At 39.5% G+C, this 25785-nt stretch overlaps 1 protein-coding gene across 6 annotated transcripts in view; it reads right to left on the bottom strand.

The window, feature by feature from the left end:
- The window catches only part of RPS6KA5 (ribosomal protein S6 kinase A5), a 204703-nt gene that overhangs the window by 72489 nt on the left and 106429 nt on the right, over positions 1-25785 (bottom strand). For 4 of the 6 annotated variants that reach the window (XM_033191587.1, XM_033191588.1, XM_033191589.1 and 1 more), the window contains 2 exons: positions 7984-8099; positions 3641-3748 (listed from right to left, as the gene is read on the bottom strand). In XM_033191587.1, coding sequence (XP_033047478.1) covers positions 3641-3748; positions 7984-8099 — 224 coding nt within the window. Of the gene's footprint in view, positions 1-3225; positions 3364-3640; positions 3749-7983; positions 8100-25785 lie in introns of those variants that run through there. The other 2 variants (XM_033191594.1, XM_033191591.1) reach the window with 2 other exon arrangements.

The following is a 25785-nucleotide window of genomic DNA, read 5'->3' as shown; positions in this document are numbered from 1 at the left end:
CTGGAAACCAAGGAGGCAGAGTAGGGATGGGGCAGAAAGAACGTTGTACCAAAAAATATGATATTTTGATATCAGTTGGGGCTGACATGTGAAACCAAAAAGGAATGCGAGCTAATCAAAACAGAAATGGTTTCATGGGAATATTTTTAAGGTACAAAGGGTCTAGATAAAGAAACTTCCTAAACAGGTGCTGGGTGGAATCAGAAGAGCAAAGAACAATCAGATCAAGTTCAGAGGACTCAGCAAAGGAAAATTCCTACCTGAGCACTGAGAGTTAAACTTGAAGTCGAGCATGATAGTATGTCCTCTAGGGCTAAGAGAAAGAATGAGCAAGCAGTCTAAGGATCAAAGAGATATGCAACCCTTACAGCTTAATAGTAATGTTAAACTATTAACATAACCTAGAGCGAGGTTGTATTCAGTAAATAAGGGCACCTATTAATTACTCTACTTCAACTTGAACTGTACTATTTCATTTTTGCACCCAAACCACTAAGTGCTCAAAGATGGTGGTATTTGACTGGATCCCCATCATCCCTTTGAAGGGTGGCTGTTGACACAACTAGCAGAAAACTCTTCTCTTGTGAAGTGTGACCTGGCTGATTCAGTCACACAGCATTTCTGACTAATGCTTATTACTGTATTAAGACCTAGCAACTCTGGTCAACTTTGATTTTTATTTGTTTGTTTACTTTTGGGTCCTAATATTTTGCTGTTCCCCAGGGCCAAAGTCTGTTTCTATCTATTGCCAAATGATCTGCCACGCATACCTACAAACAGAGGATTCATTAGGTGATTCTTTTCATGAGTGTACTACCAGAACCTAGCCTACCATCTAGCACATGGGCCCCTAACCCCCAGGCCATGGACCAGTACCGGTCAGTGGCCTGTTAGGAACCAGGGCGCATAGCAGGAGGTGAGCAGCAGACAAGCATTGCCACCTGAGCTCTGCCTCCTGTCAGATCAGTGGTGGCATTAGATTCTCCTAGGAGTGCCAACCTTATTGTGAAGTGTGCATGCAAGAGATCTAAGCTGCACATTCCTTATGAGAATCTAATGATAAATGTAATGTGCTTGAATCATCCCATAACCATACCCCCATCCTGGTCTTTGGGAAAACTGTCTCCCAGAAACCAGTTCCTGGTGCCAAAAAAGCTGGGGACTGCTGATCTAGCACATAGAAAGCCCTCAACAAACATCAGTGGAATGAGCAAATAAAAGTGATAATCAAATCTCTCTATGCAGGGGGAGTTTTACACATTTACAAACCAAGGACCCCTTGGGCAGTCTGTTGAAGCCTATGGACCCCTTCTCAAAATAGTATTTAAAAATATATAGCATTATAGAGGAAATTAATTATAGTGAAATACAGTTACAAATTTTTTTTTTACTTGTGACATCATCACAAACATGCTTCTGTGACACAGGGTGGGCTTGCCAAGCCCTAGGCTTCTCTGCAGAGAGATCTGGCTGGGCCAGTTCAGTGGCAAAACTACTGACGACATCTAGAGAGTTTTTGTTCTTGGTTTCTCAGAGAAAACTCCTCCAAACTCCTGCTTGGGAAGCCACTGTGCTCAGAGTGAAGTGGTAGAAAGCGGCCGAGGGAGTTTGCACAGTTCAATGTGTCCATTTTCACGACACCTGTCATTTTCTGTATGGTATCCTCATCCTTAGCTGTGCCCACTGTCCCTGAATGTACAGACCTTTTCGGTCTTCCCTTAGGGTGAGGAAGGCACAGCTGCTTATGTCAACAGGGGCAGAGATAGAATCAAGGGGTTACCTGTTTCTTACACAGACTTACAATCAATCCTCCTGGGTCCTGCATCACCTGCATTCCTACTTCGAGGGGTACCTGCTGCCTCCAATTCTTGAACCTTTTTAGGGGGTCAGAAGTACAGACAGCCTGCTTTTAGGCTTCCCATGTTACTGTCATCCATCTTCTAAAAGGTAGTTGCTATTTTCTCTTTTGAGTGCATATCTATCTTATCCCTTTCCTTTTATTCTTGTGGGATGTATTAAGGAGGCAACAGTAAACAGATTTAATCTGCTACAATTTGCCGAAGTCGCCACTAAAATTTTTACAAAGTCATAAAAAGTTTTAAAAATCAAATTTAGAAGTAAACGCCTCAAAATTCATCTATTTTATAACTATGATATTTGTATCAAAGATGATCAATTTACTGTAATAACTACAGCTTCATGAAGGTAGAGATCATTTCCACTTCACTTATTATTGTATTGTCCAGTACCCAGCATAGTAGAGGTGATCAGTAAATATTTATTGTATAAGTAAACTGAATGAATACAGATGTGATTTAAAAATTTGGACCTTGAATTTTTATAATTTCAGCACTTATCTCACTCACCTAGGATTGCTTAAGCAATACTCCAAAAACCAATCAGAAATAGATATACCTAATTTGGAATCCAAGAATGATGTATTTTATAACAACAAAGTCCTTCACTACAAGCATTTTACTATGATTCCATATTCTATACCAACAATTTCCTGAATAGAAATGAAATTGACATTCAAATTTACTTCTTGAATAACTAGTAGTGCAGAAACAAATGTAACTTCTATTACAACCATTATATAAACAGTATTTAATTACAACTAATAGATGTACAATTTTAAGTGTCATTAAATGCATTTGAAATATTAAACAAATTCTAATTAATACTGAAAATTAAAGTCCTCCAGATGTAAAATCTGCACATTAGCCACCACATTTTAATTCACGTTGAGCAGAAACCAGCAATATTATTTAAAAATTCGGTCTAGTAGATCTGTCATTCTTGCCAAGCGAATTCAAAGGGCGTTCATAGCATGTCCTACTTTGTTATCACAATGTAAACAGTATGTACTTTGCTTTACGATTCTTTATCGGCCACTATCAAAGTCATAATTCTCCTGAAGGGCCAAAAGTGTTATTTAATTTTTCAGTTATATTTTATATGTTTTATGGGGAAAGTTAAATGCATAGTGTCTTTTTTTTTTTTTTAAATAAATAGAAATTCTGATATATCCATCATGGTTTACCGCGATTTTAGCAGGACGGCTCCATATTAATTTTAAACTAAAAATCTCTACATTTTTCATGGACAAACCTGCACGAAAGTTCAGAATTCATATGGCAGTTTTCTGCTAAATGTTTATTCTACAGTTTTCATCCTTGTTTACATTCAGTTATTACTAACTTCAAATTAAAATATCATACTCACTTCATCAGCCACAAACTCCTTACTCAGACCAAAATCTGTCAGCACTACATGGCCATTAGAATCAAGTAGAATATTCTCAAGCTTAATGTCACGATATATAATCCCCAACTGCAAAAAGAAAGAAATATAAATTTTAAAATAATTTACAAAAAATGAATTAAGACAATCTTTCTTGTCTACCTTTTTTTTTTTTTTAAATAAATAGAAATTCTGATATATCCATCATGGTTTACCGCGATTTTAGCAGGACGGCTCCATATTAATTTTAAACTAAAAATCTCTACATTTTTCATGGACAAACCTGCACGAAAGTTCAGAATTCATATGGCAGTTTTCTGCTAAATGTTTATTCTACAGTTTTCATCCTTGTTTACATTCAGTTATTACTAACTTCAAATTAAAATATCATACTCACTTCATCAGCCACAAACTCCTTACTCAGACCAAAATCTGTCAGCACTACATGGCCATTAGAATCAAGTAGAATATTCTCAAGCTTAATGTCACGATATATAATCCCCAACTGCAAAAAGAAAGAAATATAAATTTTAAAATAATTTACAAAAAATGAATTAAGACAATCTTTCTTGTCTACCTTTTTTTTTTTTTTAAAGGCATTTCCCTCCTCAGGATCCTGTGATGGCTCTTGGTGACTGGTCAGGGCAAATGGAAATTCTTTTATCTGCTGCTTCCCTGGATGTCTCCAATCTACTTCTTTGTTCTCCTCATGCACAGGGTCTATCTCGTTAGGTCAGCTTCTTTAGGGTCTCCCTCTTGACTAGTGCATCTTCATGTCTCTATTCTTCCTATTTCACGCTCACTCTAGATGACCTTCAGGTGCCTTTGCAGCCAATTCTTGTCCATCACTTCCTAATGGCTTCAGAAGAATTTCCGGACTAACCGGATCCCCTGGTCATTTCCTTGTGTTTCATCCTACAACACCTATGTTTACATTGTACTTACCTATACATGACTGATATTTTCTAGGTACTTCCTATTTGTCTTTATATACCTATACTCTAACTCTGTTATTCACTTTTTATGTATTTATCAGGTATTTATGCAGCACATCATGTATAAAATAGGAAAATGTATAAAATAGGAAATTCATAAAGAACTGCTGATTAACAGGCTCTTAAACATATAGGTTGAAGATCATAGGTTAATCTTACTCAAACTTTAGTTGTTTTTTTTTTTTTTGAAATAGGGTCTCACTCTGTCACTCAGGCTGGAGTGCAGTGGCGTGGTCTTAGCTCACTGCAACTTCAAACTTCTGGGTTAAAGCTATCCTCCCACCTCAGCCTCCAGAGTAGCCTCAGCCTCCAGAGTAGGATTACAGGTGTGAGCCACTGCACTAGGCTCAAACTTTAGTTCTAAATAAGCAAAGAAAATCAATTAAGTAACATTTATAGATCCCTCTGTTTTACTTTGCATTTATAAAACTTACTTATTTGTAAGTTCTATAGCAAAACACTTCAGCTATATAACAAATAAATCTATCCAACTCATATAAGAGGTGCTTGATCTGCACAAATTCTGTTTCATGTTTTCAGTTATGTCAGGCTGAATTAAATGTTTCTAAACTTAGAAACATTGCTTTCTTCAATGCTAAGAATATGAGAAAGTTCTTAATAATCTCTTAAAATGGAAATCAAAATTACATACAGAAAAACACTAAGGGGCAGGCACAGTGGCTCATGCCTGTAACCCTAGTACTTTGGAAGGCTGAGGCAGGAGGGTCACTTAAATCCAGGAGTTCAAGACCAGCCTGGGCAACACAGTGAGACCCATCTCTACAAAAAATTTTTAAAATTAGCTGCGTCAGGAGCAGTGACTCCCCGCCTGTAATCTCAACATTTTGGGACGCCAAGGTGGGCAGATCATCTGAGGTCGAGAGTTCGAGACCAGCCTGACCAACATATAGAAACCCTGACTCTACTAAAAATACAAAATTAGCCAGGCTTGGTGGCACATGCCTGTAATCCCAGCTACTTGGGAGGCTGAGGCAGGAGAATCACTTGAACCCAGAGGCGGAGGTTGCAGTGAGCCGAGATAGCGCCACTGCACTTCAGCCTGGGCAACAAGAGCAAAACTCCGCCTCAAAAAAAAAAATTAGCTGGGTGTGGTGGCTCACATGTAGTCCTAGAGCTACTTGGGAAGCAGAGGCAGCAGGATCACTTCAGCTCAGGGTGTTTGAGGCCACAGCGACCTATGACAGCATTCCAGCCTGAGCAACAAAGCGAGACCCTATGTCTATGTTTAGACCCTACATCTCTATTTTTAAAAAAACGGAACCAAAAAGGGACAAGCACTGGTGGCCCATGCCTGTAATTCCAGCACTTTGGGAAGCCAAGATGGGAGGATCACTTGCGCTCAGGAGTTTGAAACTAGCCTGGGCAGCATGGCAAAACCCTGTCTCTACAAAAAATACAAAAATTAGCCAGGTATGGTGGTGCATGCCTGTTGTCCCAGCTACTCAGGAGGCTGAGGTGGGAGGATCACCTCAGCCCAGCAGGTTGAGGCTGCGGTGAGCTGTGATCATGCCACTGCACTCTAGCCTGGGCAACGGAGTGAGACCCTGTATCAACACAACACAACACAACAAAACACAAAAGTACTAGGCAATTTTCCTCTAAGAGTCTCAGTGTTCTACAAGACAGACAGGAAAGAAAATGTCTAGACATTGACTTGGAGCATTATACGCATCTAACAACCAGGAGATGCTTTTTCCTTAAAAACAACCTTTTTGGAAAATATTTTAGGAACAAATAATTTACTATCTGCGTTAGCTTATCACTCGCAAGTAAACATCCATTTTTGCCTCTTCCTGTGAAACCCAATGTTAGTAGCTTCATCAAGATTAACATTGCTGGCTTTGCGTTATATTTATTGGTATCTTTTTAGGGTAGTAAGATTAGAAGATTAACCGAGATTTCATTTGCTGTATTACTCTCATTCGTATCAATTACAGTTATATCCAACATTCATTGTTATATTTACTTCTGTGTTTGACAATGAGCAAGTTTCACATAAATTAAAAAATGGATTTTTGGACAAGCACAGTGGCTCACACCTGTAATCCAACAATTTGGGAGGCTGAGGCGGGCAGATTGCTTGAGTCTAGTTCAACATCAACCTAGGCAACATGGCAAAATCTCATCTCTATAAAAATTACAAAAATTAGCTGGGTGTGGTGGCACGTGCCTGTAGTCCCAGCTCCTCGGGAGGTTGACATGAGAGGATCACCTGAGCCTGGGAAGGTGGAGGCTTCAGTAAGCCGAGACTGCACCACTACACTGGACTTTCTAGCTTACTCACTGGAGCTATTCATTTTGTTTCTTACTCATATTTCTGATGATTTCTACCATCATTTTTATATTATAAACTAATGGTCCTAAATCATAAATTTCAAAGGTCTTTCTTTGCAGCGTATTCCTGGGTCCAAAAGTTTCTTGTATGAAAATGTCGTATCTTATATCCCACAAAAATCATCTTAAAGCTTGTTACTGTATCAAGAATTCTATCAAAAGAAGTCCAAGTGTCTGTTCCGCTACCTCAGTTTGAGTGCCTACTTGACTGTACCTCGTTCCCCTTCCTCTCCATTGTGCTGCCACCCTGCTCCCCAATCCCCTATTGCCAAAGGTTTCTTTCCCTCCTTGTTCTCATACAGTTTTCATTTAGTCTCCCTAAGATTCCTACCCTTGAACCACCTCCCTTCACCTGGCAGGTCTTGTTTCTGCTCTGGACTGGACCTGCCCTTTTCCTGATCTCTTTTTTTCTGACATCTTACCATCATTTACTCTCACAGCCTCACCCATCTGTTACCTCCGCCTTACTGCCTGTCCCTTTAGAAATGTCATCCTTCATCCTTCCTTTTTCCTTCAATTCTCTCCTTTCTTTTCTATGCTCCATAATCAGCACTTCAATCTCTATCTTAAACTAGTGTAGGACCTGAATACAACATGACAAGGAAGAGTGGCTTCATGATGTACCTGAATTGTCCTAATTTAAAAATTACTTGAGAACTTTCTGTCTCTGAGGAAAAACACAAGCCTAGTCTACATAATGACTGCTTCTACAATGTTTCTTTATTAAGTAAAACAAAAAACGGAGTCAAAATTTCTTGGCTCAAGATTAATGGTATCTGCAATAACATTTCTTAAAGTTTAAACTGATTGTTACAGTTTGAATAGGGTCACAGACATGAATTCCATTTAAAGCTTTTTAGTAAGAGTTCATCCTACCTGGGGACAATGGAGGAGAAAGGGGGTGGGAGCAAGGGACGGTGTCAGGGACAAAACAAATGGAAAAGAAAGCCAGAGTGCGAGAGTGGGAAATAACCCTTATTCTCCAACCTCATCAGGACACACCCCGAAGGTTTACAGGCAGAGTTTGCAATGCAGTAAATTACAATGAAGGAAATACATATTATGACTGATGGTTTCATTTTATTGGTTATTTTAATAATTAAAGGTTTTTATTTTAATGATACTTTGTAACAAATAAGCATTAGGATTTTTCAGGAAAAAGGCCAAAAACTGCTTAGGTTCTTTTCAATCTCCATCATAGCAAGTACAATTGGAAGGTAGATTTTTTTCAAACGCAATTATGAAATTGAGAAAATTGGTAATGTTCTGTAAGTGTGCTTTCATAATCTCCACTAAGACAGTAACACGTAAAAACATGAGCTCTTCTAGCTCCATTATTACCTTAGTTAACAAACTTCAAAAAAGAAACTTGAAAAATCAAGTGTCTTACCTTGTGGAGATGTTCGAGGGCAAGCACAATCTCTCCAACATAAATCTGCACCTCGTGCTCTGTGAAACGCTCTCTTTGAGAAAGATGAGTAAAAAGTTCTCCACCATTTATATAATCTAAAAATGAAATATATTTTTCTTTCTTAAACTTGTATTCATAAATGAAAAGCAGTGTTACCTTTTAATCACTTTGGATTTATCAGAAGGCACTGATTTTAAAATACTGCTATTTATACAATTTAGCACATAGTTTCATGTAGATTTCTAGATTCAGATAGCAATACAGTTTCACAAAAAAAGATTACCTTAAATATATTCATATGAGTTTGCAGAGTATTGCCATTAAAACTATTGCTAAAATCTGCATATATTTAAATATTTTTTTCAAATACAGCATATCAGAAACCTCTGCCATCACCATATAATGCATACTTAACCTACTCTGGAGTACCAAAACATCAGCCACCGCAATAACCAAAACCAAAACAAAACACAAAGTCCCATCCTTTCATTTGTAATAATTGCCAGTCACCTGTAAACAGATTCCCTATTTTCCAGAATTGTCTGCGTGCACTTCCAAAAATTTATATTAGGTAATAGACACCCTTTTATTTAGCCCAAAAGTATAAGTATTACAACTTGGTCAAATCAAAGATTCTAAAAGTAGAAGATTCCTATTTCCCTTTCAATTTTCTCTGTTTATCCCAAGGGGGATAATGAAATAGGTGACCAAAAGGCTACATTAAGAGATAAATAAGGGAGCTGGTTAATTTTTTAAAAAACCAAAATAGTTATGTTGACACATGGCTGTAGTAAGACATTTCTTCATAAACTCAGAACTTATTTATCATTCATTATTTTAGGTAACAACTATACAAATTAATATTAGAAACTGCTCAAAATCCTATAGAATAAACTTTTTGCCAAATAAATGTTGCAAAAAAGCTTTAAATTATAGTTTCATCAGAAACCACTGATACATTAACACACAGTATTTGTGTGTGAGAAACTATTAACAACTAGAAAAGTCACAGATGCAATTTAAAGCTTTTCTCCTGAAAAATCTGAAAAGCGTATATCCCAGGTATATTCACTTGTTGAGTTTACCACAATTTGATAAAAGAATGAAATTCTTCATGAACTCACAAATTTTTCTTTTACTTTATCCATTTAACTTCAAATTCCAAAAAGCAGGTACAACAGAATTAAAGAACTCTAATAGCTAGTTGTTTTGCAATGCATTTTACAAACCACATGTCAGCAAAAACCATTTCCCTTCTCAGGCTTCTGTATTTTACCAAGGAGTTTTAATTATATCTGAACACAAAACTAATTATTAAAAAAGTACAAAGGAACACAGGATTCCTGCAAATTAATAATGAACTTTTTTCCTACCTTAGTTATTTACTTAAAAACCCAATACTCCTGTTTATGCATAAATGGTTTCCATAGTCAGTCATGATACAGAAAGAAACATGCATATACCAACTGACAAACTCCTACATAGCCTTGAATGTCCAATTCAATCATCTCATCTTCTATGGCCACTCCAGCAGAGTTGATTACTTTCTTCTATGTTACCATTATACTTATTTAAGACTTCCAGCACTGCAATTGTTTATTTGCATACTTACTTTCTCTGCTAAAGTAAGGACTAATATATTCATCACTATTTACTCATCATAGTGCCTGCATGCAGTAAGCACAAAATAGATGTTTATGGTATTAACAATTGAACACAAATTCTTAATACTAGAATATATTATAAACAGGGTCTCTGAACAAAACCACTCTGAAACTTAAGAGGCCAGTCTACTATTTAAAAAATCTAATGTACTCCTGTTTCAAATGCAATATGGCATAGTTAAAAGAAACAGGGCTTTGTAATTGATGGACCTGAACTAGACAATGGCTCCACAGCTGTCCTTCTTTAAGCAAATTAAGTCTCTCTGAGCTTCAGTTCTTTATCTATAAAACAGGAATAACAACTACTTATGAATTATTGTTACTTGGGACAAAGTGCTTTATTTTCCACTTACTAGGAGATTACAAAAAAGTAACCATAAATTTAAGGAGACATACCTCAAATCAAGTGTCCTACTTCCTACTTTTGGGATCGATTGACTTGACATCATAAAATAAGTTATTTTATTTTGAGGGGGCAGTTATGGGTTGTATACTTTATAAGTTGAACAGCAAACTCTATGAACTTGGGAATGCATGGGGGATGCAGTGGTGAGCATAGCTGCCTTCAATCCACGAACAGGCGATGTCTTTCCATTTATTTAGGTCTTCCTCCATTCTTTCAACAATGTTTTGTAGTTTTCAGAGTATACGTTTCTGTACTTCTTTTGTTAAATTTATCCCCAAATATTTTATTCCTGTTGATCCTAAATGGTTTTAACTTCATTTTCAGATTGTTTATTCCAAATGTATAGAAATATAATTGATTTTTGTATGTTGATCTTACATACTGCAATTTTGCTAAACTTATATATTAGTTCGAGTAGTTTCTGAGTAGATTCCTTAGGACTTTCTATTTATAAGATGCCATCTTTAGATAAGAGTTTATCTTCTTCCTTTCCAACCTGAAGGCCTTTTGTGTCCTTTTCTTGCCTATAATTTGAATAAAGTGGGAAAGTGGATATTCTGTCCATGTTCCTGGTATTATGGGGAAAGCATTTAGTCTTTAACCACTAAGCATTATGTTGGCTCTTGGTTTTTCCACAGATGCATTTATCAGGTTAAGAAGTTCACATCCGGCCGGGCGCAGTGGCTCATGCCTGCAATCCCAGCACTTTGGGAGGCCTAGACGGGCAGATCACGAGGTCAGGAGATCAAGATCATCCTGGCTAACATGGTGAAACCCTGTCTCTACTAAAAATACAAAAAAATTAGCCGGGTGTGGTGGCAGGCGCCTGTAGTCCCAGCTACTAGGGAGGCTGAGGTAGGAGAATGGCGTAAACTCAGGAAGCAGAGCTTGTAGTGGGCCGAGAGAGCGCCACTGCACTCCAGCCTGGGCAAGAGTGAGAATCTGTCTCAAAAAAAAAAAAAAAAAAAAAAAGAAGTTCACATCCATTCCTACTTTGTTGAGCATTATCATGAAGGAGTTGAATTTTGGCAAATACTGTTTTTCTACATCTATTGGGAGGGTCATATGCTTTGTGTTCTTTATTCTGCTGATATGGTATATTAAACCGACTGACTTTTGGTTGGTAAACCAATTTTACACTACTGGGATAGATTCCACTTGGCCATGGAATATAATTATTTTTGTTACTGGATTTGGTTTGATAGAATGTTGGTGAGAATTCTGCATTTATATTCATAAGAAATAAAGATCTGGGCCTGCCATGGTGGCTCATGTCTGTAATCCCAGCACTTTGGGAGGCCGAAACGGGAGGCTCACTTGAGGTCAGGAGTTTGAGACTAGCCTGGCCAACATGGTGAAACCCCGTCTCTACTAAAAATACAAAATTAGCCAGGCACGGTGGTGCACACTTGTAATCCCAGCTCGGGAGGCTGAGGCAGGAGAACTGCTTGAACCAGGAGGCGGAGGTTGCAGTTGGCCAACTGCACTGCAGCCTGGGCCACAGAGAGACTCAGTCTCAAAAAAAAAAAAAAAAAAAAAAAAAGGAGAGAGAGATAATGGTCTGTAGTTGATACCCTACACGTTAAATATAAACCTGTAGGAAGGCTTGGCCCGGTGGCTCACGCCCATAATCCCAGCACTTTGGGAGGACAAGGTGGGCGGATCACGAGGTCAGGAGATTGAGACCATCCTGGCTAACATGGTGAAACCCCGTCTCTACTAAAAATACAAAACAGGCCGGGCGCGGTGGCTCAAGCCTGTAATCCCAGCACTTTGGGAGGCCGAGACGGGCGGATCACGAGGTCAGGAGATCGAGACCATCCTGGCTAACACGGTGAAACCCCGTCTCTACTAAAAATACAAAAACTAGCCGGGCGAGGTGGCAGGCGCCTGTAGTCCCAGCTACTTGGGAGGCTGAGGCAGGAGAATGGCGTAAACCCGGGAGGCGGAGCTTGCAGTGAGCTGAGATCCGGCCACTGCACTCCAGTCCGGGCGACAAAGCGAGACTCCGCCTCAAAAAAAAAAAAAAAATACAAAACAAAATCAGCCAGGCGTGGTGGCAGGTGCCTGTAGTCCCAGCTACTCGGGAGGCTGAGGCAGAAGAATGGTGTGAACCCCTGAAGCAGAGCTTGCAGTGAGCCAAGCTGCACCACTGCACTCCAGCCTGGGCAACAGAGTGAGACTCAGTCTCAACAACAACAAAAAACCAGTAGGAGGGGTTCCAAGATGGCCGAATAGGAACAGCTCAAGTCTACAGCTTGCAACGTGAGCGACGCAGAAGACGGGTGATTTCTGCATTTCGAACTGAGGTACCGGGTTCATCTCACTGGGGCATGTTGGACAGTGGGTGCAGGACAGCGGGTGCAGCACACTGAGTGTGAGCCCAAGCAGGGTGAGGCATCGCCTCACCTAGGAAGCGCGAGGAGTCAGGGAATTCCCTTTCCTAGCCGAATAAAACAGTGACAGACGGCACCTGGAAAATCGAGTCACTGCAACCCTAATACTGAGCTTTTCCAATGGTCTTAGCGAACGGCACACCAGGAGATTATATCCCGTGCCTGGCTCAGAGGGTTCCATGCCAACGGAGCCTCACTCTTTGCTAGCACAGGCAGTCTGAGATCCTACTGCAAGGCAGCAGTGAGGCTGGGGGAGGGGCGCCCGCCATTGCTGAGGCTTGAGTAGGTAAACAAAGCAGGGGGAAGCTGGAACTGGGTGGCCCCCCGCAGCTCAAGGAGGCCTGCCTGCCTCTGTATACTCCACCTCTGGGGGCAGGTCATAGCCGGAAAAAGGCAGCAGAAACCTCTGCAGACTTAAACGTCCCTGTCTGACAGCTTTGAAGAGAGTAGTGGTTCTCCCAGCACAGAGCTTGAGATCTGAGAACCTGAGAATGGACAGACTGCCTCTCCTCAAGTGGGTCCCTGACCCCCAAGTAGCCTAACTGAGAGGCAACCCCCAGTAGGGGCAGACTAACACTTCACACAGCTGGATACCCCTGAGACGAAACTTCCAGAGAAACCATCAGGCAGCAAAATTTTCTGTTCAGCAATATTTGCTGTTCTGCAGCCTTCGCTGCTGATACCCAGGCAAACAGGGACTGGAGTGGACCTCCAGCAAACTCCAACAGACCTGCAGCTGAGGGTCCTGACTGTTAGCAGGAAAACTAACAAACAGAAAGGTCATCCACACCAAAACCCCATTGGTATGTCACCATCATCAAAGACCAAAGGTAGATAAAATCACAAAAATGGGAAAAAACAGAGCAGAAAAACCGAAAATTCTAAAAATCAGAGCACCTCTCCTCCTCCAAAAGGAATGCAGCTCCTCACCAGCAATGGAACAAAATTGGACGGAGAATGACTTTGACGAGTTGAGAGAAGAAGGCTTCAGACAATCAAACTTCTCCCTTAGGAGGAAGTTCGAACCCATGGCAAAGAAGTTAAAAACCTTGAAAAAAGATTAGACAAATGGCTAACTAGAATAACCAATGTAGAGAAGTCCTTAAAGGACCTGATGGAGCTGAAAACTGTGGCACGAGAACTACGTGACGAATGCACAAGCTTCAGTAGCCGATTCAATCAACTGGAAGAAAGGGTATCAGTGATGGAAGATCAAATGAATGAAATGAAGCAAGAAGAGAAGTTTAAAGAAAAAATAAAAAGAAACGAACAAAGCCTCCAAGAAATATGGGACTATGTGAAAAGACCAAATCTACGTCTGACTGATGTACCCAAAAGTGATAGGGAGAATGGAAACAAGTTGGAAAACACTCTTCAGGATATTATACAGGAGAACTTCCCCAACCTAGCAAGGCAGACCAACATTCAAATTCACGAAATACAGAGAATGCCACAAAGATACTCCTCGAGAAGAGCAACTCCAAGACACGTAATTGTCAGATTCACTGAAGTTGAAATGAAGGAAAAAATGTTAAGGGCAGCCAGAGAAGGGTCGGGTTACCCACAAAGGGAAGCCCATCAGACTAACAGCTGATCTCTCAGCAGAAACTCTACAAGCCAGAAGATAGTGGGGGCCAATATTCAACATTCTTTTTATTTATTTATTTATTTATTTATTTTTTGAGACGGAGTCTCGCTCTATCTCCCAGGCTGGAGTGCAGTGGCCAGATCTCAGCTCACTGCAAGCTCCGCCTCCGGGGTTTACGCCATTCTCCTGCCTCAGCCCCCAGAGTAGCTGGGACTACAGGCGCCCGCCACCTCGCCCGGCTAGTTTTTTGTATTTTATAGTAGAGACGGGATTTCACGGTGTTAGCCAGGATGGTCTCGATCTCCTGACCTTGTGATCCACCCGTCTCGGCCTCCCAAAGTGCTGGGATTACAGGCTTGAGCCACCGCGCCCGGCCTAATATTCAACATTCTTAAAGAAAAGAATTTTCAACCCAGAATTTCATATCCAGCCAAACTAAGCTTCATAAGTGAAGGAGAAATAAAATCCTTTACAGACAAGCAAATGCTGAGAGATTTTGTCACCACCAGGCCTGCCTTGCAAGAGCTCCTGAAGGAAGCACGAAACATGGAAAGGAACAACAGTACCAGCCACTGCAAAAACATGCCAAAATGTAAAGACCATCGATGCTAGGAAGAACCTGCATCAACTAAAGAACAAAATAACCAGCTAACATCATAATGTCAGGATCAAATTCACAGGTAACAATATTAACCTTAAATGTAAATGGGCTAAATGCTCCAATTAAAAGATACAGATGGCAAATTGGATAAAGAGTCAAGGAGACCCATCTCACGTCCAGAGACACACACAGGCTCAAAATAAAGGGATGGAGGAAAATCTACCAAGCAAATGGAAAACAAAAAAAGGCAGGGGTTGCAATTCTAGTCTCTGATAAAACAGACTTTAAACCAACAAAGATCAAAAGAGACAAAGAAGGCCATTACATAATGGTAAAGGTATTAATTCAACAAGAAGAGCTAACTATCCTAAATATATATGTACCCAATACAGGAGTACCCAGATTCATAAAGCAAGTCCTTAGAGACCTACAAAGAGACTTAGACTCCCATACAATAATAATGGGAGACTTTAACACCCCACTCTCAACATTAGACAGATCAACGAGACAGAAAGTTAACAAGGATATTCAGGAATTGAACTCAGCTCTGCACCAAGTGGACCTAATAGACATCTACAGAACTCTCCACCTCAAATCAACAGAATATACATTTCTCTCAGCACGACACCACACTTACTCCAAAATTGACCACATAGTTGGAAGTAAAGCACTCCTCAGCACATGTAAAAGAATAGAAATGATAACAAACTGTCTCTCAGACCACAGTGCAATCAAACTAGAACTCAGGATTAAGAAACTCACTCAAAACCACTCAACTACTGGGAAACTGAACAACCTGCTCCTGAATGACTACTGGGTAAATAATGAAATGAAGGCAGAAATAAAGATGTTCTTTGAAACCAATGAGAACAAAGACACAACATACCAGAATCTCCGGGACACATTTAAAGCAGTGTGTAGAGGGAAATTTATAGCACTAAATGCCCACAAGAGAAAGCAGGAAAGATCTAAAATTGACACCCTAACATCACAATTAAAAGAACTAGAGAAACAAGAGCAAACACATTCAAAAGCTAGCAGAATGCAAGAAATAACTAAGATCAGAGAAGAATTGAAGGAGATAGAAAAACAAAATCCCTTCAAAAACTCAATGAATCCAGGAGCTGGTTTTTTGAAAAGATCAACAAAATTGATAGACTGCTAGCAAGACTAATAAAGGAGAAAAGAGAGAAGAATCAAATAGACGCAATAAAAAATGATAAAGGGGATATCACCACTGATCCCACAGAAATACAAACTACCATCAGAGAATACTATAAACACCTCTATGCAAATACACTAGAAAATCTAGAAGAAATGGATAAATTCCTTGACACATACACCGTCCCAAGACTAATCCAGAAAGAAGTTGAATCTCTGAATAGACCAATAACAGCCTCTGAAATTGAGGCAATAATTAATAGCCTACCAACCAAAAGAGTCCAGGACCAGATGGATTCACAGCTGATTTCTACCAGAGGTACAAGGAGGAGTTGGTACCATTCCTTCTGAAACTATTCCAATCAACAGAAAAAGAGGGCATCCTCCCTAACTCATTTTATGAGGCCAGCATCATCCTGATACCAAAGCCTGGCAGAGACACAACAAAGAAAGAGAATTTTAGACCAATATCCCTGTTGAACATCGATGCAAAAATCCTCAATAAAATACTGGCAAACCGAATCCAGCAACACATCAAAAACTTTATCCACCATGATCAAGTGAGCTTCATCCCTGGGATGCAAGGCTGGTTCAACATACGCAAATCAACAAATGTAATCCAGCCTATAAACAGAACCAACGACAAAAACCACATGATTATCTCAACAGATGAAGAAAAGGCCTTTGACAAAATTCAACAGCCCTTCATGCTAAAATCTCTCAATAAATTAGGTATTGATGGGACATATCTCAAAATAATAAGAGCTATTTATGACAAACCCACAGCCAATATCATACTGAATGGGCAAAAACTGGAAGCATTCCCTTTGAAAACTGGCACAAGACAGGGATGCCCTCTCACCACTCCTGTTCAACACAGTGTTGGAAGTTCTGGCCAGGGCAATCAGGCAGGAGAAAGAAATAAAGGGTATTCAATTAGGAAAAGAGGAAGTCAAATTGTCCCTGTTTGCAGATGACATGGTTGTATATCTAGAAAACCCCATCGTCTCAGCCCAAAATCTCCTTAAGCTCATAAGCAACTTTAGCAAAGTCTCAGGATACAAAATCAACGTGCAAAAATCACAAGCATTCTTATACACCAATAATACACAAACAGAGAGCCAAATCATGAGTGAACTCCCATTCACAATTGCTTCAAAGATAATAAAATACCTAGGTATCCAACTTACAAGGAACGTGAATCTCTCTCTTCAAGGAGAACTACCAACCACTGCTCAACGAAATAAAAGAGGATACAAACAAATGGAAGAACATTCCATGCTCATGGATAGGAAGAATCAGTATCGTGAAAATGGCCATAACGTCCAAGGTAATTTATAGATTCAATGCCATCCCCATCAAGCTACGAATGACTTTCTTCATAAAATTGGAAAAAAAACTACTTTAAAGTTCATATGGAACCAAAAAAGAGCCCAGATTGCCAAGTCAATCATAAGCCAAAAGAACAAAGCTGGAGGCATCAGGCTACCTGACTTCAAACTATACTACAAGGCTACAGTAAACTATACAAGGCTACAGTAACCAAAACAGCATGGTACAGGTACCAAAACAGAGATATAGACCAATGGAACAGAATGGAGCCCTCAGAAATAGTACCACACATCTACAACTATCTGATCTTTGACAAACCTGACCAAAACAAGAAATGGGGAACAAATGGTGCAGGGAAAACTGGCTAGCCATATTTAGAAAGCTGAAATTGGATCCCATCCTTATACAAAAATTAATTCAAGATGGATTAAAAACTTAAATGTTAGACTTAAACCATAAAACCCTAGAAGAAAACCTAGGCAATACCATTCAGGACATAGGCATGGGCAAGGACTTCACGTCTAAAACACCAAAAGCAATGGCAACAAAAGGAAAAATCGACAAATGGGATCTAGTTAAACTAAAGAGCTTCTGCACAGCAAAAGAAACTACCATCAGAGTGAGCGGGCAACCTACAGAATGGGAGAAAACTTTTGAAATCTACTCATCTGACAAACGGCTAATATCCAGAATCTACAAAAAACTCAAACAAATTTACAAGAAAAAAACAAACAACCCCATCAACAAGTGGGTGAAGGATATGAACAGACACTTCTGAAAAGAAGACATTTATGCAGCCAATAGACACACGAAAAAATGCTCATCATCACTGGCCATCATAGAAATGCAAATCAAAACCACAATGAGGTACCATCTCACACCAGTTAGAATGGAGATCATTAAAAAGTCAGGAAACAACAGGTGCTGAAGAGGATGTGGAGAAATAGGAACACTTTTACGCTGTTGGTGGGACTGCAAACTAGCTCAACCGTTGTGGAAGACAGTGTGGCGATTCCTCAGGGATCTAGAACTAGAAATACCATTTGACCCAGCCATCCCATTACTGGGTATATACCCAAAGGATTATAAATCATGCTGCTGTAAAGACACATGCACACATATGTTTATTGCGGCACTATTCACAATAGCAAAGACTTGGAACCACCCAAATGTCTAACAATGATAGACTGGATTAAGAAAATGTGGCACATATACACCATGGAATACTATGCAGCCATAAAAAATGATGAGTTCATGTCCTTTGTAGGGACATGGATGAAGCTGGAAACCATCATTCCCAGCAAACTACCACAAGGACAGAAAACCAAACACCGCATGTTCTCACTCATAGGTGGGAACTAAACAATGAGAACACTTGGACACAGGAAGGGGAACATCACACACTGGGGCCTGTTGTGGGGAGAGAAGAGGGGGAGTGGGGAAGGATAGCATTAGGAGACATACCTAACGTAAATGACCAGTTAATGGGTGCAGCACACCAACATGACACATGTATACATATGTAACAAACCTGCACGTTGTGCACATGTACCCTAGAACTTAAAGTATTTAAAAAAAAAAAAAAAAACTGTAGGAAAACCATGTCTGAAGAAGGACATGAGGGCCCAGCTAAAACTTTAATTTGGGAAGACTGTGTTAACTCACATGCAGTAGTATTAAAAAAATGACTCATATGGTTTAATAACAGACTGGGCACCAAAGGGTTATTTAAAAAACAATTGCTCCTGTGGCAGAAGGGAATGTCTGGAGGCTACTTATTTTATTTCTTACTGGGAGGACGAGGATCATCATCCTATTTTGCACAGAAGGTTCAGCTCGTTCTTTCCCTTAAAATGGGAAGGTAAGGGCATTAACCCTCACCCGAGGCCTTGTATGATATTGCCCATGCTGAGCCCAGAACACTCAGAACTTTGGAAATTCGCTATTGCCATGTCAGGACTGCGAGTATGGGAAGGGGAAACTTTCCTATCTGTTATCCCCACTACCGCCCCTCGCATCCGTGATTCTGAAAACCATGATAAATCCTCTTTGAACCCTTTTCCTCTTTTAGATGCCGATCCCCCTTTATGGGACTTCAGTTGGCATTATGGTAATTCTTCTCAACCCAGGTATGCCCCTCTAACTCTTCAGCATCCCCAGGCACCTCGGATTGCTTCTTTGTGGCGGAGAACACTGGGCATTGCCACCGCTGCTCCTCTTCCTCAGTATCACTGTAGATTCAAAGATTATGCTTTATTTACCTTCAACCTGACTATTCCTATACAGAGTTGTGTTTAGCCTCCTTACATGCTATTAGTGGGAAATATCAAAATTTGGACAATCAAACTGTCCAATGCATTAACTGTCTTTTACACACTGTGTTAACTCCCATTTTGACTCCAGGAAAAGTACAATGGTGGTTCAAGCTCAAGAAGGAATCTGGATACTGGTAACTTTACCCAGACCTTGGGAATCTTCCCCCTCAGTACATTTAATTAACAAAGTGTTACAGTGAATTCTCAAAAGATCTAAGAGATCTGTTTTCACTTTAATCGCTGTGATCATGGGCCTAATTACAGTCACTGCACTTGCCACCACTGCTGGAATGGCATTACATCAATCTATTCAAACGGCTCATTTTGCTAATGATTGGCAAGACAATTCCACTCAAATGTGGAATTCTCAACAAGGCATTGATCAAAAATTAGCTAATCGAATTAATGATTTAAGACCGTCTGTTATTTGGCTTGGGGATTGGCTAATGAGTCTCAAACATCACATGCAAATGCAGTGTGATTGGAATACTTCTGATTTCTGTATCACACCATATTCCTACAATGAGAATGATCATTCATAGGAAATGGTCAAAGGACACCTTCTGGGTAGAGAAAGATAATTTATCCTTGGATATAACTAAATTAAAGAAACAAATTTTTGAAGCCTCTCAAGCTCATTTATCCATTGTGCCTGGAGCTGAGGCATTAGATCAGGTGGCACAAAGTCTTTCTGGACTAAACCCCACGACTTGGATTAAGTCTACTGGGAGTTCCTCTGTAGTAAATCTTGGAATTATGTTTCTCTGTTTAATTGGCTTGTTTTTAGTGTGCCGGACCAGTCAAAGAATCCTGTGACAAAACCAAGAAAACGAACAAGACTGCATCACCTGGCACATTTGTATAAAAATAAAGGCAGAGATGTTGCGGGAAGTCAGGGACCCCGAACAGAGAGAACGGCTGGAGCCGCAGCAGAGAAACATAAATCGTGAATATTTCATTTTAATATGGACATATATCAGTTCCCAAATAATACTTTTATAATTTCTAATGCCTGTCTTTGCTTCAGTCTCTGAACATAAATTGTGAAGATTTCATGGACATTTATCAGTTCCCAAATAATAGTCTTATAATTTCTTACTTATTTCTTACATGCCTGTCTTACTTTAATCTCTTAATCCTGTTATCTTCGTAAGTTGAGGATGTACGTCACCTCAGGACCACTATGATATTTGTGTTAACTGTACAAATTGCTTGTAAAACGTGTGTTTGAACAATATTAAATCAGTGCACCCTGACAAAGAACGGAATAACAGCGATTTTCAGGGAACAAGGGAAGACAACCATAAGTCTGACTGCCTGCGGGGCTGGGCAAAATAGAGCCATATTTTTCTTCTTACAGAGAGCCTATAAATGGACATGCAAGTAGGGAAGATATCACTAAATTCTTTTCCTAGCAAGGAATATTAATAATTAATACCCTGGGGAAGGAATGCATTCCTGGGGGGAGGTCTATAAGTAGTCGCTCTAGGAGTGTCTGTCTTATGCAGTTGAGATAAGGACTGGTCTCCTGTAGTACCCTCAGGCTTACTAGGATTGGGAAACTCCACCCTGGTAAATTTGTGTTCTCTGCTCTCAAACCCTGTTTTCTTTTGTTTAAGATGTTTATCAAGACAATACATGCACAGGTAAACATAGACCCTTATCAGTAGTTCTGATTTTGACCTTGTCCTGTTTCCTCAAAAGCATGTGGTCTTTGTTCTCCTTTTTGCCCTTTGAAGCATGTGATCTTTGTGACCTATTCCCTGTTCTTGCACTCCCTCCCCTTTTGAAATCCTTAATAAAACTTGCTGACTTTAAGGCTCAGGTGGGCATCACGGTCCTACTGATATGTGATGTCACCCCTGAAAGCCCAGCTGTAAAATTCCTCTTTGTACTCTTTTATTTCTCAGTCAGTTGACACTTATGGAAAATATTAAGAACCTATGCTGAAATATTGGGGGCGGGTTCCCCAATATTCTTGTGATGTTTTTATCTGCAGTTGGTATTGGCATAATACTGGCCTCATAAGTTAGTGTTTCCTTCTCTTCTATGTTTTGGAAGGGTTTGTGAAGAACTGGTAATTCTTCTTTAAATGTTTGGTAACATTTACTAGTGAAGCCATCAGGGTTGGACTTTTCTTTGTGTGTAGTTTTGTTTGTGTTTTGTTTTGTTTTGAGAGGAAGTCTCCCTCTGTCACCCACCCAGACTGGAGTGTAGTGGCATGATCTCGGCTCACTGAAACCTCCGCCTCCCAGGTTCAAGTGATTCTCCTGCCTCAGCCTCCCAAGTAGCTGGGATTACAGGTGCCCATTGCCACGCCTAGTTAATTTATGTATTTTTAGTAGAGAGGAGGTTTCACCATGTTAGCCAGGCTGGTCTTGAACTCCTGACCTCACGTGATCCAGGCGCCTTTGGCCTCCCCAAGTGCTGGGACTGCAGGTATGAGCTACTGCACCTGGCCTGTGGGTAGTGGTGGTAGTGGTAACAGTAGTAATAGTTCAATTTCTTAACTTGTCTATTCAGAAGTTGTATTTAAGTAGGTTCTAGTAGTTTGTGTCTTTCTTGGAATGTCTTTATTTCATATAAGTTATCCAACGTGAAATAACATAAATAACAAAACTGTATGCTGGTATACAGTTGTTCATGGTATTATCTAATGATCCTTTCTAATTCTGTAAGTGTCAGGCCTCTGAGCCCAAGCTAAGCCATCACATCCCCAGTGACCTGCACGTAGACATCCAGATGGCCTGAAGCAACTGAAGATCCACAAAATAAGTGAAAATAGCCTTAAACTGATGACATTCCACCCTTGTGATCTGTTTCTGCCCCATTCTAACTGATCAATGTACATTAATCTCCCCCACCCTTAAGAAGGTTCTTTGTAATTCTCCCCACCCTTGAGAATGTACTTTGTGAGATCCACCCCCGGTCCGAAAACATTGCTCTTAACTCCACCTCCTATCCCAAAACCTATAAGAACTAATGATAATCCCACCACCCTTTGCTGATTCTCTTTTCGGACTCAGCCCTCCTGCACCCAGGTGAAATAAACAGCCTTGTTGTTCACACAAAGCCTGTTTGGTGGTCTCTTCACACAGACATGTGAGACAGTAAGGTCAATAGTAATATCCTTTCCTTCATTCTTGATTTTACCAATTTGAGTCTTCTTTTTTACTGGTCAGTCTACCTAAGGTTTGTCAATTTGTTGATCTTCTCAAAATAATAATCTTTTGGTTTCATTGATTTTCTCTTGTTTTCATATTCCATATTTGACTAATTTCTAATCTTTTTTATGTCCCTCCTTTCCGGTTGCTTTGGGTTTAGTTTGCTCTTCTTTTTATGTATCTTAAGGTGGAAGATTGGGTTACTGATTTCAAATGTTTCTTGCTTTTTTAATTTCAGCAATTACAGTTATAAATTTCTCACTAAGCACTGCTTTAGCTTCATTCGTAAGTTTTAGTATGTAGTGTCTTCATTTTCTCTTATCGGAAAAAAAAAATTTTTTTTTTAAAACCTCAAGACAAGGTCTCACTCGGACACCCAGGCTGCAGTGCAGAGGAGTGATCATAGCTTATTGCAGCTTCTAACTTCTGAGCTCAAGAGATTTTCCTGAGTAGCTAGGATTACAGGTGTGTGCCTCCATGCCTGGCTAAAATTATTTTTTTGTGGACACGGGGTCTCACTTTGTTGCCCAGGCTGTCAAGTATTTTTTGATTTCTCTTATTTCGTCTTTGACACATTGGATATTTAGGAGTACATTGTTTCATATGGTTGTGAATACCCCAAATTTCTTTTTGTTATTGATTTCTCTTCTCATTCCATTCTGGAGAGGCAACATAATTTTTATGATTTTAATGTTTTAAAATTAATTAAGTTCTTTAAAAATGGGCTGGCATATGATCTACCCTAGAGAATGTTCCATCTGTGTAAGTATCCTGCAATTGCTATTTCGAGTTCTAAACATGTCTATTATGTCTAGGTGGTTTATTGTGTTGTTCGGGTTTTCTATTTCCTTCTTGAATCTTTTTGCATTATTGAGAATGGGATATTATTGCTGAATTGTCTATTTCTTCCTCCATTTCTTTCAGTTTTTGCTTTATATATTTTGGATCTATGTTGTTAGGTACGTCCATGTTAGGCTCTATGTTGTTAGGCCCTCAATCTCTGTAGGTTCTGCATCCACAGATTCAACCAACCATGATCAAAAATATTCAGAAATATAACAATACAACAAAAGAAAATAATGCAAAGAAAAAAACCGTTTAACAACTATTTATATACCATTTGCATCGTATTAAGTATCAGAAGTAATACAGAGATGACAAAGTATACTGGGGGATGTATGTAAGTTATATGCAAATATTATCTCATTTAATATAACAAACTTGAACATCTTAAGTTTTTTCTATCCGTGGCATGTCCTGGAACCAATTCCCTGCAGATAATGAGGGATGATGACATATATTTACAATTGTTATATCTTCATGGATTGGCCTTTTTTTTTTTTTTTAACATTATGAAGCGTCCTTTTAAATCTCTACTAGCATTTAAAAATATCTATTTTGTCTGCTATTAGCATAACCACTCAGCTTTCTTGTGATTGCTGTTTCCATAGTTTATCTTTCTAATCATTTTTCCCTTTAATCTATTTATATCTTTGACAGTCTATCTTTTGTAAACAACATATAGTGAGATCTACCCCAGTCTGACAATCTCTGCCTTTTGATTAAAATGTTTAATCCATTCACATTTATTGTTATTAACATAATGTCTGCAATTTTACTTTTTGGTTTTCTATATATCCCATATCTTTTTTGTTTCTCTAGTTAGTCTTCCTTTACTCCTTTTTTGTTAACTGAATATCTTCTAGTGTAACATTTCAATTCCTTTAATACTTTCTCACTTTATTTTTATTTTTTATTTCTTAGTTATTTTCTTAGCGGTTGCTCTGCAACTTGCCAAACAATGTTAACTTATATATAAACAGCTTTGGATTTATACTAACTTCTGGTTATACATAGAAATATTAATTCTATATAGCTCTATTCTCTTCCCCTTTTGTGCTATTATTGTAATACACAGTACAACTACATATGTTGAAAACCTAACAATACATTACTACAACTTTATATAATTTTGTCTTTCAAAGAAGCTGAGAGAAGATAGAAGGGCAAATACATAATTGTAGTTTGTTATATTAGCCTTCCTACTTACCATGTTTCTGTTTTCTTTTTTCCCAGTGAATTCAAGCTACAATCTGATTCCAACTCCCAGTTCCATCCCCACCCCTGGTGTTTTGTTTCAGTGTTTTCTGTTTTGTTTTGTTTTTTCTTTTGTTTTTTTGAGACAGAGTCTCACTCTGTCACCCAGGCTGGAGAACAGTGGCACAAATTCGGCTCACTGCAACCTCCGCCTCCTGGGTTCAAGTGATTCTTGTGCCTCAGTCTTCTGAGTAGCTGGGACTACAGGAGCATGCCACCACGCCTGGTTAATTTTTGTATTTTTAGTAGAGACAGGGTTTCGCCATGTTGGCCAGGCTGCTCTCAAACTGCTGGCCTCAAGTGATCTGCCTCCCACAGCCTCCCAAAGTGTTGGGATTACCAGCATGAGCCACTATACCCAGCCTGTTTTTATAGCTGTTTTTTTCTTTATTTAATAACTTGGCTTGACTATTTTAGTAAAGTATTTTATCTGCAGTGTGAAGCCTCCAATGTCGCTCCTCAGAGAGCAGAGCCCTAGGCATTTGAACAATGGTTCTAGCAGGGCTCTCTTTGCACTTTCTTTTCCCTGATCTGTTAGGCTGTCTGCTTCTTGCTGGTATTACACCAGCTGTTATGACCCACTAATTGCTGGCTGGTCGCTCTACTGTTTTCAATAATGCTCTGGAGCATAAACTACTCCATGGTCTAGCCCAATAAATTCAGGCCCATTTGCAAGAGTAGCTTTTTAGGACAGTGTTTAAAGTTTGTTCTGACCCCAGGAGGACCCTTCTTAGTTGTCCACATACAACAGAGTTAAGCTTGTTGCTCTAACAGAGCTACCGGCTTACTCTTCAATTGCTTACCACCAAATTTTCCTTTGTTGTTGTTGTTGTTTTTTCTTTTTCCAAAAGTACCCTTAGTTTTAGGTCAGGTGTGGTGACTCATGCAAGAAATCTTAGCACTTGAAAAGGCTGAGGTAGGAGGATAGCTTGAGGCCAGGAGTTTGAGAGAAACCCAGGCAACATAGCCAGACCTCATCTCTAGAAAAAAAATAAAAATAAAAATAGCCAGGCATGTAGTTCCAGTTACTCAGGAGGCTGAGCCAGGAGGATCACTT

The sequence above is a fragment of the Trachypithecus francoisi genome, unplaced genomic scaffold (genome assembly GCF_009764315.1).
Source record: "Trachypithecus francoisi isolate TF-2019V2 unplaced genomic scaffold, Tfra_2.0 Lachesis_group3, whole genome shotgun sequence".
Classification (NCBI taxonomy): domain Eukaryota; kingdom Metazoa; phylum Chordata; class Mammalia; order Primates; family Cercopithecidae; genus Trachypithecus; species Trachypithecus francoisi.
Note: the sequence above shows the minus strand (reverse complement) of the source record. Positions and strands in the feature narration are given on the sequence as shown.